The sequence below is a fragment of the Oncorhynchus mykiss genome, chromosome 11, assembly GCF_057628025.1.
Source record: "Oncorhynchus mykiss isolate SJ-2025 chromosome 11, ASM5762802v1, whole genome shotgun sequence".
Lineage (NCBI taxonomy): Eukaryota > Metazoa > Chordata > Actinopteri > Salmoniformes > Salmonidae > Oncorhynchus > Oncorhynchus mykiss.
In genome coordinates this window covers 32,414,917-32,431,902 of record NC_143032.1, presented here as the reverse complement: position 1 = coordinate 32,431,902, position 16,986 = coordinate 32,414,917, and the positions used below count along the sequence as shown (strand labels likewise).

At 40.4% G+C, this 16,986-nt stretch overlaps 1 protein-coding gene across 1 annotated transcript; it reads left to right on the top strand.

Annotated features, from left to right (window-relative positions):
- Positions 1-1,638: 1,638 nt before the first annotated feature.
- Positions 1,639-16,742, top strand: LOC110535572 (inhibin beta A chain). Its single transcript, XM_021620643.3, has 2 exons — positions 1,639-2,641; positions 13,093-16,742. Exons 1-2 carry the CDS (start codon positions 2,218-2,220, stop codon positions 13,881-13,883), a joined length of 1,215 nt encoding a protein of 404 aa, XP_021476318.1. The 5' UTR covers positions 1,639-2,217; the 3' UTR covers positions 13,884-16,742.
- The last annotated feature ends 244 nt before the right edge of the window (positions 16,743-16,986 follow it).

The window sequence follows — 16,986 nt, the reverse complement described above, 5'->3', positions numbered from 1 at the left end:
AGTTTAGAAGATATATATTACAATACACACTGTAGATTAGGATATTAAAGTGTTCAACTGTAATGTAACACTAAACACATACAAATGTTTACCTGCACACAATTTTCCACATAGTATAGAGCTGCATAAAGGTCTAGAACTACAATTAAATTGAATGCAGTACATGTAATCAAAGTCTTTGACCATTAGAAACAAAAACAAACATTTTGAAGCATACTGTTAGTTCCCCAAGTGCTCCAAAAACAGTTTATTCAGAGTTTTCACATAGCCTTAGTTAACATGAACAATTCAGATGCTAATTTGAGCATAACACAAGATGGTGAGTCATCGTAGCCAGTCACTTTCCAGAGCTGTTACAACTGCAAGTAAATTTCCATTGATCAAGATCAATGTCTAATTTGATAATATACTAGGGATGACATTGCATGACTTGGAGTAGATTTTTGGATACACGGACGACTCACGCTAGCCTTCTGCTTTGCCTTTGATGATGTCACTCCGAAGAGTCGGAGTCTGTCTACGTCACTGAGAATCCCAGACGTCTGACCTCAACTTATTAAAACAGGACGTTGACCCTGCGGTCACTTCCTGGTGAATCGGCAGATGTCATACAGTTGTAAGGAAAAAAACTGAACCTAATCATCCCATTCACGTCAAACTGGCGAGAAATACATGAAATACAATGACACAACATACAGCCATCTAAAACATGGATTGATGCATTGTGGGGTTTGAGTGTTTTGCCTGGGGCTTACCAGTGACCACAAATGTACATTCCTTTAAACAAAGCCCTAATATGGTACGCTATCTAACCCTTGCAACCAGACAAGGCAATCATGTCCATCTTCAAAATGATTCGAATGTTTCAACTTAAATCTTTAGAGTCTAAGACGTTGGGAGAGGGGGGGGGGGGGCTGACAAATGGAATTGTTTTAAGCTCATACTATGGATCAGTTAGCTATTTGATTAAGAATTTTATGGGATCAATCGACTCTAGTTTTTATTATACATGTAAAAAAATATATTTATATATTTACTGATCTTTCTAATATCTCTCCGATATATGACAGACACTTCAGAACAACCTTTTTTTTTTTTTTTTGCGGGACTATCAGTTGTTCCATGTAGTGAATCTGTTATTCAATGCGTTTGTATGGGCACGTATAAGTAAGACCAAATAAACGTTTAATCAAATCATTTTTTATATATTTTTTTGAGACATCAAGGTGTATTACAATTCAAAATCAAATAGCTAAATGATCCTTGGTATGACCTTCTTAAAACAATTCCATATAGCTTAGTAGAACCCCCCCACCCCCGACTTAGACAGGGCTTAGACTATAATGGGTTAAAGAGTTTCAACTTGTCACACACTCTAAACACATGCATACAAGCAATCCATATCAGAACTTCTTATTGTACATCACTACAAACCAATGTCTACAATTCTATAAGATAAATTATTCAACAACCACGTGGTTGAATTTAACAGAAGTGAGAGGGGAATGAGCAACAAAGGATAAAACACATGTTCAAAAGTAGTTCATCAAATGTGATAGAAAAGGTTTGCAAGCCTTCCACTGTGAGGCACACAGCACAACCCCAAATAAATAAATAAAGGCAAAGTTAGTGAAACACATGAGTCAGAAGTAGTGAGTTAGTAAAGGGTGGGATCAGGAGGGAGGAGGGAGGTATAATTACGGTAAGACACAGGGAGAGGTACAGAAGGAGAGAGAGAAAGAGAGAGAGAGACAGCAAAGAGAGCCCTGCCCACTCTCACAAAACCATTCAACTTGTGCACAGTGAGCACTCACAGACTTCTACAGAGACCTACTCTTCCCTGGGGTAACCTTCTGAGGACGACTGACCTTCCCACACAAAACCTCCCAAGGATCAGACATAATCTCCACTCCAGCACTGGCAAGACCATCTTCAGTCCACACCTCTCCTTCTTCAGCCATCTCTCCTTTTTAAACACAAGGATTATTCTTTTTCGTTCTCACTTTTAGGTGTCACTTTTTAAACTTTTATTCCAAGTCTTACAGCACTGCTGACTAAATTTATTTTTCCAGAGCTTACCTTGTCTGGAGGAGTTTTTAAAATCTCTTTTGGCAGAAGGACTGATATTTTTCCCCCACTCTCATCATTTCGCCTACTAGTTGGTGCTCGCTGCGCTGCTCTCTACGTTGTCCCGGCAGCAGACCTGTCTAGTCCAGGATGTCTCCTTTGCCCCTGCTGAGTGGGATGTTGCTACTCTTTGCCCATAGCTGTGGCGGGGCCGGCTCTTTGTCCGTGGCGATGGGTGGTGGCCAGACGCCACCACAGACCCAGTCCCAGCTGGTGCCGGAGGTTACCGACTGCCCTTCCTGCGCCCTGGCGCGGCTCAACGAGGAGGAGGATGGCAGCAAACCCGAGGTGGTGGAGGCAGTGAAGAGACACATCCTCAACATGCTGCACCTGCAGGTGCGGCCCAATGTCACGCACCCGGTGCCCCGCGCTGCTCTGCTCAATGCCATCCGCAAGCTGCACGTGGGAAGAGTGGCCGAGGACGGCAGCGTCCAGATCGAGGACGGGGGCCACGGGCGCCCAGATGCTGCCGACATGGTCGAGACGACTGAGATCCTTACCTTCGCAGAGGCCGGTGAGTGCCACAGGTGTGTGTGTGTGTGTGTGGAGGGGGGGGGGGGGGGGGGGGGGTGATCGAGCATGAACATGTGTGAAAAGAGAAAAGGAGAGAGAGCGATAGACAGAGCAACAAGGAAGGTCCTTGTCTAAGGAGGCAAAAACAGAAAAGCAGCCTTGCTAAACGCTACAAAGGCTATAGGACTGTAACCCAGTTCGGCAGGTTTGCAGACCTAATTCTTTGAAACGACAGGCTCTCGACCTGCTTAATTCCACCTGTGTGAAAGAAAAGTTTAACCTGTTGACTCTACTCAGAGAGCTGCTCCCACCCCCACACCTTCCCCTGCCACCCCTCCCTTAAGGTCCCTAATGACCCCCTGCTGCTTTTAAGAATACACAATTATCTGCTTAGAAAGCTCCCAGGCTTGTGTTCCTTAGCTCCTGTGTGAAGTTATTCAGAGTAGTGCAGTAGCAGTCGCCGGGAGACCGAATGAGTGTTTTTCTTAGAAATGGCAGCGACAGCGAAGAGAGAGAGAGAGAGAGAGAGAGAGAGAGAGATATTAAAAATAAATGTAAAAAAGGCTCCTCAGGTTAAAGAAAAATAAACTCTTATCCAGGTACTGACTCTACTCGGTTTTCTTCTTCCACAGGCGGGTTTAAAGCCTGCTGTCGGGTGTAGAGTGGTGTGTTCAAAGGTGCTGTCAAACCTATGATGTGTAGGGAGATCTGAGTCTGCTCTGACTTAGATAGCCCAGGAGGGGAACATGGAGTATAGAAAAAGCTGAACTGTGTCGGGCACAAGAACCATGTTCCTTTTCCTCCCATAGCAAATTATGACTGCCATTGGAGGTGTAGAACATTTTACAGTACAGTATTTTGGAAAGGGCTATTCGGTTCGGAAATACAGTACTGTGCAATTGGTGAGGTGATCTTGAGTGCTCATGAATCTCTGTTGGAGCAAGGGGGGGGGGGGGGGAGAGAGGAGTGCTTCAATGAGAGTGTAAAGGATGTGTACTCCAAGTCATGACTGGCATTTGCAGTGAGTTCACAAGGACTTGACAGATTACATTTAGCAAACTACTGCAGTAGGCCTACTCACACTCACACAACTTATGTTTAAAACCAATGGTCAGACACACAATGAAGAAAATGAGAATGTCCTTCATTGTGTGATGTCAAGTTGCTGTTCCTGTTATGTGATAAAAACAAACAAACAAGAAGGTAAAAGCAAAGAATTCTAGAAAAACGATGTATATTTTCAACGTAGTCTCTTCCTCTATATGGGTAGTTAGACCCAACTTTCCAACCTGTCCATTAGGAATTCTCTAAACATTCATTTTAGAATATGCATTTTACAGTACAATTTGAAATAGTTCTCAAGTCGCTATAACATGGCATTGAAAACAACTTTTTTTATGTCAGAATTGGGGGAAATAACCATTATTTATTTATTTATTTATTGATCAATGCGTGTATTGAGGTTGAGAAAACAGAGTCAAGTTAAAAAATAAAAGTTTACCTCACTTCATTAGAAAATGATAGCATGCTGATTACTGGAGCCAGGTTCCCTCCCTGAGGTTCTCAACAGCATACACTTGAAATAAATGAACAGTTGAACCATTTAGGAAAACCTAAGTGAGAGTATGCACTATAATTAAACAAATGTTGATTAATCAAACATGCAATTGTAAGGCAATAGGATTATGAGTTTGCTCAACTAAAATGTCAACACACAAACCTTCTGTTGTGAGCATCAACATATTTTTCTAACAGTGTGTCACCATAAATACCACGCCTCAAGCTTACATCAATATGACAAAGACAGACCTAATATTATTATACCAAAGCCTTAGCATAAAGATCAGGAAGCCGACAAAAATATACACTACCGGTCAAAAGTTTAGAACACCTACTCATTCAAGGATTTTTCTTTATTTGTACTATTTTTCTACATTGTAGAATAATAGTGAAGACATCAAAACTATGAAATAACACATTTGGAATCATGTAGTAACCAAAAAAAGTGTTATGTTTACCAAAACTAAAACATGTTATATTTGAGGTTCTTCAAATAGCCACCCTTTGCCTTGACTACAGCTTTGTACACTCTTGGCATTCTCTCAACCAGCTTCACCTGGAATGCTTTTCAGCAGTCTTGAAGGAGTTCCCACATATGCTGAGCACTTGTTGGCTGCTTTTCCTTCACTCTTTGAGGTTCGACTCATCCCAAACCATTTCAATTTGGTTGAGGTCTTTGGATTGTGGAGGCCAGGTCATCTGATGCAGCACTCCATCACTCTCCTTCTTGGTAAAATAGCCCTTGCACAGCCTGGAGGTGTGTTGGGTCATTGTCCTGTTGAAAAACAAATGATTGTCCCACTAAGCCCAAACCAGATGGGATGGCGTATCACTGCAGAATGCTGTGGTAGCCATGCTAGTTAAGTGTGCCTTGAATTCTAAATAAATCACTGACTGTGTCACCAGCAAAGCACCCCCACACCATAACACCTCAGTACAGTGGGAAATACACATGCACATCCATACACATCCATTCACACACACATTCTCACAAAGACCCTGCGGTTGGAACCAAAAATCTCCAATTTGTTTCTTGGCCCAAGCAAGTCTCTTCTTGTTATTTGTGTCCTTTGTTAATGGTTTATTTGCAGCAATTCGGCCATGAAGGCCTGATTCACACAGTCTCATCTGAACAGTTGATGTTCAGATGTGTCTGTTACTTGAACTCTGTGAAGCATTTATTTGGGCTGGTAATTCTAATGAGCGTATATTCTGCAGTAGAGGTAACTCTGGGTCTTCCATTCCAGTGGCGGTCCTCATGAGAGCCAGTTTCATCATAGCGCTTGATGGTTTTTGCAACTGCACTTGAAGAAACTTTAAAAGTTCTTGAAATGTTCCGTATTGACTGACTTTCATGTCTTAAAGTAATGATGGACTGTCGTTCGCTTTGCTTTTTTGAGCTGTTATTGCCATTATTTGGACTTGGTCTTTTACCAAATAGGGCTATCTTCTGTATACCCCCCTACCTTGTCACAACACAACTGATTGGCTCAAACTCATTAAGAAGGAAAGAAATTCCACAAATGAACTTTTAACATTGCACACCTGTTAATTAAAATGCATTCCAGGTAATTACCTCATGAAGCTGGTTGAGAGAATGCCAAGGGTGTGCAAAGCTGTCGTCAAGGCAAAGGGTGGCTATTTGAAGAATCTCAAATATAAATTAGATTTTGATTTGTTTATCACTTTTTGGTTACTACGTGATTCCATATGTACTATTTTATAGTTTTGATGTCTTCACTATTGAAAATAAAGATGAACCCTTGAATGAGTAGGTGTTCTAAAACTTTTGACCGGTAGTGTATGTGACATTTGTAATTGAAAACATATCTCACATTTTTTTGGTTATGCTTATGCCTACATTTGTCATTGATACATATCTTGGCTATGCTTTCCCTAGGTTTGCAAAGCTACCGTTAACTTACCAAAGTTACCAGAATCTATGGTCACTTTGGTCATTTATAATTGAATAACTTTTACAAAATGTATTAATTTATAGTATTACTTTTTTTTATATATATATGTGTCCATAGTGTTCATGAGTTTCTAGTGCATAGACCACATGGTTCAATAGAAAATATCCCAATTAAAAAATAAAAGCATCTTATCAACAGTACTATTATTTTTAAGTCTTCCAACTCTTCCAACTGCTGTTTTCAGTACTGCCACCGCTTTGGCACCAAAAGATTTACAACAAAGGCATATTGACATAGTAGAGTCAATCATTTTAATTAACATGAATACAGTCATAATGATCATAGCCTGTAAGTCACCTTAAGAAAAGAGGGTTCCTCAAGGGTTCTTTGGGAAGAATGAGGGTTCTATGTTTAACCATAACACCTCAAAGAACCCTTTGAGCCCTTCAATAGTTCTTTGCAGTTCAGAAAAGGGTTCTTTCCTCTTTTAGTAATCATAATAAAAATGTAGGGGGTTTTCTCACAGCTCTATTTGTTGAAAGACTCACATATGGCTTTGCGTCAATTGAGAACTGATGTCTAGTTTAATGGTTCTCAAACTTCTCCTCAGGGAACCCCAGCCATTCCAAAGCTAGCACAACTGATTTGAACTTGTCAATTAACAGAATAATAAAACCTATGGAATTTTATCAATATAATATGGCTAACCAAAAAGAAAAGAACACTATATGTTTCTTCAAAAGGTCATTTCGACAACTTTAGGAAAGGGATCTTTATAGCACCATGAAGGTTCCATTTAGAACCATGAGCATGGTTCTTTATAGAACCTTTAAAAGGCTATTTATAGCAGCAAAAGGGGTTACAAGCCAAATTACTCTTATTTGGCACTATATAGAACCATTTGTTTTTAGTGCATAATAAATTATTCTCCAAATTAAATTTGTGATGAGAATTTGATTTGGCCTGACATTTAGTCACATTATCATTATTCAGAGTTGCTTCGACATCAGAGGGCTACTAAAGAAATCTCCTGTGTGGGACTCCTGTGTGGATCACTATTGAGTTCCACATTCACATTCGCTGTACTTGTTGGCTTATATAAAAAAAAAACTAACTTTACTCTAAATAGGCATTTGAATGAACTTTAGATTAAAAGGGAAGAGTGGCACTTCTGCTTGGGGGTCTTTAATAATAAATACAAAAAAGCGTAAATAACTAGGGTTAAATTAACCACGCACCAGGGGCATTCTGCTGCATATAATTGCTTCATTCAACGGAATATGGGGCCCAATAATTATTTTGGGCTGTTGGGACAGTATCTCATGAAAGAGCCTAGCTCACTGTGTGGAAAGTGCTGAGTGCTGGAAGTGCCAATTTCCGCTGCAGTCTGTGCCCACTATCCCCTTCAACCCCCCTACCCATGGAGTATAGCGATTAATTAAACATATCATCAGTGAAATTCCGATGTCCACATTTATATCCACATTTATCTTCTGGTAGCTGTGTCTCTTTAATCGCACAGCTGTCTCTGGACACCTTAACTGGGCTACATAGACTAACTATAGTGACTGCTAAGATTTGTTTGTGATTTAAGAAAATAAGCACACTTTCTCATGAGACTGAATATCATCAACATGTACATTTGTATGTGAAACAGTTATTTTCTGCCTATTTGGTGTAAGTTAACTAATAATTCCATTAAAATGCCCTCATCAGTCATGTATTTTACGTATCCAGCACTGCTATCAGTTATCAAGCTCAAGCACTCCTCTCACAAGGACTTTGAGGCTGAGAGGTCACATTCCACATCAGTTACAAAAGAGTCTCACCTCCTAACCATGTCGCTCCAATAATAGTTAATTACTTTTAGATTGTAGTACAAAATAGCAGTCAATGGAAAGTTATTGTACTGTAGCCTAAATTGGCAAGTCTCTTTTTTTGGCTTGTTAACCTGCATGGTTGACAGGTTTAACTACTGTTTGATTTTGTCTCATCTCTCCATTTGGTATATAATGCAATGAACCATCAGTGCTGCTTAAAGCAAAAGACAAAAAAGACATTTGCTGTTTTTTCCCCTCAATGCTGCCACCACCATTCATTCTTGTGCCGTGGCCAGAGCAATTAAATATGTTTTGGAATGTGACGTCAAATCTTGACATCACCAACTGAGTCTCTTTTCTGATCTCTCCAAATGAATATCATGCTGCCGAGGCCTACTCCAAAAGGGTGTTAAGAAAGTGTCCCGACATCGAGTCAGACGAAACCTTTATGGTTCATAGAGACTATTCTAGCTCCTTAACAAAGCCCAGACAAACAGAAAAGAAACAGCAGCCAGTATCTTCAGGCAATCGTAAAAAGCAAGGGGAAAGAATGTGATAAATGTGGCAACTTTGTAAATACTTTCACATATCTCTGGGCTGGTCAAATAAAAATAAACCGACTGGTGGATGATGCCTTTAGGATCCGGCTGGGAGTCCGGTGTTTTGTTGAGTTGTGTAGCTTTTCAAGCAGTATAGGAGGGCATACACGTTCCTATGAAGGCCATGGTGCCTCACTGAGAGGGAGACAACTAGAAGCCTTGGACAGGTCTCATTGACTTCCAATTCATATGGGCCCAATCACTCCTCACCTCACCTCTCCACTATGACAGCCCATGTGTGGCAAGGTTTCTTCTTGCACACTACCTACACCACAGTATTTATTGGCTTGATTCAGCCACTAACATCTGTGAACAGATATTAACCAGCGACAGAGTAAGCAGGAGAGAGGGATAGGATCAGGTTTACAGGTTAGTCAGAGCTTAGTCAGATCTATTGTATCTTCACATGAAGTCATTTGTTGTGACTGAACAGTCTTCGGGTCAAATGTGTGGCATGATTGCAAATCATTGGGTGCTTCTCCGTCTCCTTCACTAATTACTGTTGTCATTGTAAATTTGAATAGAGGATTTGAATGGAATATTCTTGGCATAGACCAAATAATATATATTTGGGGGGATTACAACCCTCATTTAAATAATTACAACCTGGCATTAAAGAGCCGCTAGATAGACAAAAAGTCTCTCACTCTCCCAGTCTCCAAAGGTTAGGAGTCTGAGGAGGCTGTATTTCTCCCGACTTTGCTCATTGTTCTTGGGAGTGCCTTGGCCTGTGATGCCTGGACTGCGGTGACTCAGAGCGACTGCTGCACATCTTCCTGGGCTTGGGTGTCTAATTGTGTACAGGGTCATAAATCAAGCCCACCGCTGGTTCATCTCCTTCCAAAGAGGCCAGCACAGAGTGTTTTTGCAAGTGAGATAGTGGAGTGTGAGACGGAGAGGCTGAGAGTCCAAGGAAGCAAGTCAAAGAGGTTACAAGACTGATGGCACCACTGACCTTTGCAATTTCTGTGGTCAGTTGGTGGTCAGTTTATCGACTCGGCTAAGATGGAACGTATCGTAAATGCCTGTTGGACTTTTTCCAAAGGGTTCAATTTGTATGCAGATGCACTCTGTTAACCTTGCAATAGTGCTTTTGGGAATGCTATTGGAATGATTTCAGGTACACATGAGATAGCTTGTAACTTTTTTTTTATCAGTCTATTAAAAGACAATTGCCATGAGCCCTACAATGTTTTACAAGCATTCTTAAAATGTAACTGCTTCAATTTGGTGGTGATAGCATCTAACATACATCCTAATGACATTCATAGAACACTGGGTTCTTTGCACAATGGCTCTCCAACATTGCTGTCATTGTCAGGGAACATTCCTGGAATGTCTTGAGACCCACATATGGTTGTGTTAAAACAGGCAAGTGCACCATTCAAGAGAAATCAATTTGGGAAGAATAAGGTGATTGGCACTTTCAGAGAAAAATGCTGCTACAATTCTGTTATCATTATGATGATATTTTTCAAGAAATGCATTAAAACTATTACTTATCGGGATAAGTCAACAACAACAAAAAAGGGGTTATATATTATGCTGTCCAGGATACAGTAAGCCATAATAGTTTTGTGCTTGATTTATCAAACCAGAACTCTTTCAAAGTTGCAGCAGGCAAAGAGGCAAATGTGAAAAAGACACATTTTTCAAAGAGTACTCTGTTTAGTCTGCTCTGAATGTAGGTCTACTAACTAGTGGACGGAGAGTTGGCAGGTATTAAAGCTGCTACAACTACCTCCAACACAACTGGCAGGTCACGGGTTGCAGAAACATCGGATACATGTTGTATCGGATTGAGTTCATGTTAATCAATAGGCAATTTTGTTTAACTCCTATCAAATTAGGCAATCAAACTGTATAAATGAACTGCAATGTCTCTTAAATTGGTAAACAATAAACACCTCAAGAGTGTGTTATAGTGTTATCCTTCTTGTTATTGAAGTGTTGCCTCAGTGGTAGAGTGTTAGGGCTCCATACAATAAGACTGGAACCTCTAGGGAGAGATCAAAGACCATTAGCCCTCCAAAGCTAAACTGGATTAAGAGTGAGCATATTGACTACATTAATTAGGACAGTATTTGGACAGAACAGGAACCCACCACTAATGCTCCTAAGCTGTCAGGTAATTCGAGCTCACCCCCCCACTCCCTATTCTTCTTTTGAAGGCACGCAATGGGGGAGGTAAAAATGTGAAAATGTCATTTTCAATTTTTGTGTGCAGGACAGCTGTGCAAATTGTCTTTCTCATTGGCAAAATTATTGTTTACTGTTCAGGGGTTATTGTACCGCTCTTTAGTTGATTCCAATTATTTTCTCACAACTTATTTCAGGAACCATGATGGGCAGCGATCCACTCAAACCCTCTTCTCAGGGCAGGTTTTCTTTGGGTTAGGGCCCCCTTGGGTTTGTACAGTCCCATTCTTTAGCCCCAGTGCAGGATTACGGAAGAACAATGACGGAGCCACCACTGGAAAAGCCAATTATTTTTTTGCCTGTGTTTGTGATGCAGACACTAACAAACACTTGTAAAAATCAGTCTGCAATAGAGCATGCTGGGAAATGTGATAATGATGGGAGTGGTTTTATCTTAGCACTGGTTATTATTACCAACACTTGGGTTATTTTACACCAACACCTGAATCAACACTAGAAACGTTGCACTGACAAATCAACACTAGGTTAACTGGCCAATTTGCTGTGTCGATTCCTTTGATAATGACATCACAGCCACTTTGAGAACATTCAGCTCATTCTTGTCTAGCTTTTCTTGCATGGGACTCCAAGACCTAAGGGGCGTAGAGCACGGGTGCTTGTGTACTGAGCAAGAGACAAAGGCTATAAGTTAAAAGCTTATTATGCATAACCCATCATTAATTAGCTAAAAATAAGGGTAATACTGCATTGCATGTATTACCTGAAAGAGGTAGGCTAGGACATCTATATATCAGGCTATACAGTATGTCAATCTACAACAGGATAATCTATTTTGGATGCAATTTGAATGGAGTTGATGGAAAGAGAGAAAAACTGCATTCACGTGTTCACGTATGCACTGATTGAAAGCAACAATATTCTTTGAGTGGTCAGCTGTTTGAAAACTCTGCAGGTGCCATTAAAAAACAAGGTGAACCCGAATTCCAGATGGAGATGGGTAAATTAGACGTGAATTCTGTCTTTATATTACTGTAGCATAGGCTATTCTGCAGCAAATGTAGGCCTACCTGTCCCAAGAAAAAACATTACGATAATGAGATGATACTGTAAGTCTACATGCATTGTGAACTGCACTCCATACTGAGCTGGGCTGTCTGTCCCCACCCTGAGCATTGATTCATCATTCAGATTCATCATGCCGTAGAGAAGCCAAATTTAGACATCACATATAATTGAACAGTTCAATTTCACGTCATGCCGTTCATATATATAAAATTGTTATCATTTACTGGTTTCTCGCAGTTATTTATCCCGGGAAATGGGAGTGTAACCGTGTTCCTGCCATTCAACCCTAACCCAGAGCCAAATGTAATATCAGGAAAGTGAGCTTCAAGCGTTGTTAAGACATCACATTGTAAAGATTTTCCTCTGTAATTGGAAGAGATTAGCTTGGACATTCTACTGTTAGGAGAAGCTTTCCAGAGGCGTGCTTGTGCTTAGGTCCCTGGACATAAGCCAGATTTGAGCCAGAGCTAGTAGATTTGGTTCACCAGCACGCCTCCCACAGTGGCACGAGAAGACATGTCACCACATCACAAGTGAAGTCACATCTGCCTGTGAAAACTGTAGTTATTATGGGTAATAACTGAAATCCTTCAACCTCTTGCTGTATCTCTATGTAATCCTATTGTGTACTTTACAGTATGCTGGCTGCCACCAGTAAAGGTGACACAAAGAGATTATGCAATGTTGTGGCATTTAAACCTCCCCAAAACATTATTTTTTAGGAGAGGTAAACAGTATGTGATGGACAGTGCTGTTGTGTTGTGTCTTGCTGTGTGCTTGTGAGTGTGTGTGTGTGTGTGTGTGCAGTGAGTGAGTGAGTGTATACACGTCGCAAAACATATTTGCATGTTGTACGCAAAATGTACCATTCTACTGTCTCTCCTGTAAACACATTTCACTTTAATGTTAGCAAAGGACATTACATATTATTTTCAAACTGATGTGCCCACAAGTATCAATGATGAGCTGAATGAAGCAAATTTGGAAAAAGAGAAACAGTCTAGTGCCTTACTCTGCGTGAACTCATGTCATTGAAGTCATTAACTAAGTTATTAAATATAGAGACAGAGGCTAAAAATAAGGGCCTATTTTAAGTAATTAAATAAAGGTGAAATAAATAAATAAAAAAAATGTAAAGTAAGGAAATTCTAATGATATGTGTGCCATCTCTAAAGTGACTCAGTCTGATAGATGTGGCCCTATCACACCCCACCAGACTCAGACAAGAATCAGACAGCAAAACCTTTACTTACACTGAAATGAGCTCAGACTTCGCTACAATGCTTTACTAATCGAATTCTCCGATCCTCTCTCTATTCTCCTCCTCTCTAGGCGACTCCCAGGGTGCGGTCAACTTCCTCATTTCCAAGGAGGGCGGTGAGCTGTCTCTGGTGGAGCAGGCTAATGTATGGATCTTCCTCCGGCTGGCCAAGACCAATCGCAGCCGTGCCAAGGTCACTATACTCCTGTTGCAGCAGCGCCATGGCGAAGACGGCCATGAAGAGTCTGTGCTACTGGCCGAGAAGGCAGTGGACACACGGCGCAGTGGCTGGCACACTTTTCCCGTGTCAGCCAGCGTCCAGGCCCTGTTGAAGGGTGGCGGAAGCATGCTCAGTGTGAAGATCTCCTGCCCGCTGTGCGCCAATGCTGGCGCCACACCCATCCTGGTGTCAACCAGCGGCAACCAGGAGCGTGAGCAGTCCCACCGGCCCTTCCTCATGGCGGTAGTGCAGCAGGGCGAGGGCGGCGAGCCACGGCGACGCCCCAAAAGGGGCCTGGAATGCGACGGCAAGGTGCGTGCTTGCTGCAAGCGCCAGTTCTATGTCAATTTCAAGGACATTGGCTGGAGCGACTGGATCATAGCACCGGGGGGCTACCACGCAAACTACTGCGAGGGCGACTGCCCCAGCCACGTGGCCAGCATCACAGGCTCCTCTCTGTCCTTCCACTCCACCGTCATCAATCACTACCGCATACGGGGCTACGCGCCCTTCCAGAACATTAAGTCGTGCTGCGTGCCCACGAGGCTACGCGCCATGTCTATGCTCTACTACAATGAGGAGCAAAAGATTGTCAAAAAAGACATTCAGAACATGGTCGTAGAGGAGTGTGGCTGCTCGTAAAAGCCTGGCGGAGCTGGTGGGGCTTGGAAGTTGGTCTCATGCCCAGAGAGACAGAACTAAACGGAAGAGGCCCTTTATCTCTCTCTCTCGCTTGCGTGCAAGACACTGTCAAGACCGACTTTTATTTGGACTCAATGACTGGCTTGTTCTCCATCGTTGGCAAGTCCAGGGGGTATCTATAACTCAGAGAAATCTCTGTGGCACTTTCAAAAAAAATACAAATAATATCTAATATATTTTTGTTACAAAACAAAGGGAGGGAGGTGAGAGGATATTTATGTGACCCAGATGCGGTGTAGTTGCTCCTTTCATGTACTGCAAGATGAGAGACCATGCGACCATGAGACCAGGTGCCTGAAAAATATACAGTTGAAGTTGGAAATTTACATACACCTTAGCCAAATACATTTAAACTCAGGTTTTCACAATTCCTGACATTTAATCCTAGTAAAAATTCCCTGTCTTAGGTCAGTTAGGATCACCACTTTATTTTAAGAATGTGAAATGTCAGAATAATAGTAGAGAGAGTTATTTATTTCAGCTTTTATTTCTTTCATTACATTCCAAGTGAGTCAGAAGTTTACATACACTCAATTAGTATTTGCATTGCCTAAATGGTTGAACTTGGGTCAAACATTTCGGGTAGCCTTCCACAAGCTTCCCACAATAAGTTGGGGGAATTTTGGTCCACCGCACTAAAGTACATTCATCTCTAGGAGACAGAACACGTCTCCTTCCTGAGCGGTATGATGGCTACGTGGTCCCATGGTGTTTATACTTGCGTACTATTGTTTGTACGTTTGGAAATTGCTCCCAACGATGAACCAGACTTGTGGAGGTCTACCATATTATTTCTGAGGTCTTGGCTGATTTCTTTTGATTTTCCCATGATGTCAAGCAAAGAAGCACTGTGTTTGAAGGTAGGCCTTAAAATACATCCACAGGGACACCTCCAATTGACAATTGAAATTATGTCAAATAGCTTATTAGAAGCTTCTAAAGCCATGACATCATTTTCAGGAATATTCCAAGCTGTTTAAAGGCACAGTCAACTTAGTGTAACTTCTGACCCACTGGAATTGTGATACAGTGAATTATAAGTGAAATAATATGTCTGTAAACTATTGTTGGAAAAATGACTTGTGTCATGCACACAGTAGATGTCCTCGCCGACTTGCCAAAACTATAGTTTGTTAACAAGAAATTTGTGGAGTTGTTGAAAAACGAGTTTTAATTACTCCAACCTAAGTGTATGTAAAATTCTGACTTCAACTGTCCAAACTATGCAACTTGTCAAGTATTACAATTCATATTTTTTTTTGCCTGTTTCATTTTCTCAACTGTTTACTTTTTCAAAACTTAAAAAGAGAAGACTTGTTTGAGTGTGCGTGCGTGTATGCGTTCATGGTGTGTACGTGCTTGTGTGTGTGAGTGTGTGTTGTTGAGAGATACTTGAAAGAAACACATTGGACCAGATGCTGGAACCAAACAGTTCTCTATGTATAATTATTATAATTTGCTATTGATAACAATATTATTGTTTGTTGTTTTTGTTACAATTTTGTTGAAAAACGTTACGAACGTTTTCAGTTTGCACTATACCAACATTCTGATCAGCCTAGTCACAAATATCAATGGTATTCTAAGAGAGGTTAAAAGGCACTTATGAATCAAAACATCTATAGAGCACATGAGTGTAAAACAGAGATAACGAGAAAAAAAGACGAGTAGATGTAATTTTGAGAACACATAGTACACATGTATTATTACAGCATTTTTTGACCACCAAAGACTTTTTGTAAGTATTGCCAACCGTCATTGTGAGGCTGTTACAGATCACATGTCAGCATTAGCGTAGCCTAGCATCAGTGCCCAAACATTCCTTCTGCTCCTGCACAATGACTTCATTTCCCATAATGCTTCACTCTAAGCTATACTTTTCACAATACTATCTTGTTGGAGAGCAGCATATTATTATGTTATTATTGTATTATTATTTGATTATTATTGTAAAAGCACTTACTGTAGGCCAATTTGTCATGTTTTGGCAGAAAATGAATGTCTCCATTGAATTTGGATTTGAAATTCTAGTTAAAATAGTTTCATATTTCAAAATATCTCGCCAAATATTGGAGGTCCCATCTTACACCAAGTAAAAGTTTTTGTTTGGAGAGTTGGTTTCTTTCGCTTGCCTTCGTACAACATTGTACATGGTCCAATTTCTAAAATGAAGCAATTAGAAACTTTGGTAACACTCTCTTTTACTGCCTGCTTTTTTTTACCAGCTAATTATTTACATAGTATTTATACTTTATCTTCTTTGAGATTCATTTGACGCAAGCTTCAATATGTAACATTTGGTACTAGTTAAAGCAGTGAGTTACCAGTATTATGGATATCTATTTCAATGTTGACAGTTTAGAAGTACAAGAAAGTATCCATTGCACATAGTTTCTTAGTTAGTACCATGTAAAGTGTACCAGTTTAAAATGGGCTGTAAAATAAATGTTACCAAAATATTGCCCCACAAAGTGTTGTCTTGGAGTATAGACTAATTTAAGAAACACATTCATGTACCATACAGTGTGCATTAATGCATACAACATCAATAGAAAAAAAGTGGTTGTATTTGTTTTCATTTTCTTTTATCAATACAAAATAATTTACACTGAAACAAGTGGACTTAGAATAAAACATATTTTTTATTCTGTATATATTGAAATGCAAATACCAAGATGTTGCATTGCTTTGTTGTACAAATCCAAAATGTGCTTGTGGCAAAGTTTTTTTATCTAATTTATTTTGCAGTATTTTATTTGTTTCACTTCACCATTAAAGTTTAAAGGATGTACACTAAAACAGAAATGTGTTGTTTCTGGTTTTCTGCAGTTTCTGAAAAGGTGTTCTACGCATGCTCAGTCAAGTATAATTCAGTATATTTGACCTTGTGCATGAGTACACACGCACACACACGCACACGCACTCACACACACACACACACAATTATGAAATTAGTCTCAGAGAAACTCAACAGAACAGCTTTGCTTTCCACAGAATTGTTTCATTTTATTTATTATTATTAGTGTTGAGTTAAGACATTGGT

Excerpts from the sequence above, each read along its gene's own strand:
- LOC110535572 (XM_021620643.3), top strand. The coding sequence starts at position 2,218 with ATGTCTCCTTTGCCCCTGCTGAGTGGGATGTTGCTACTCTTTGCCCAT. Across the intron at positions 2,642-13,092 it reads CCTTACCTTCGCAGAGGCCG|GCGACTCCCAGGGTGCGGTC; the intron begins GTGAGTGCCACA and ends CCTCCTCTCTAG.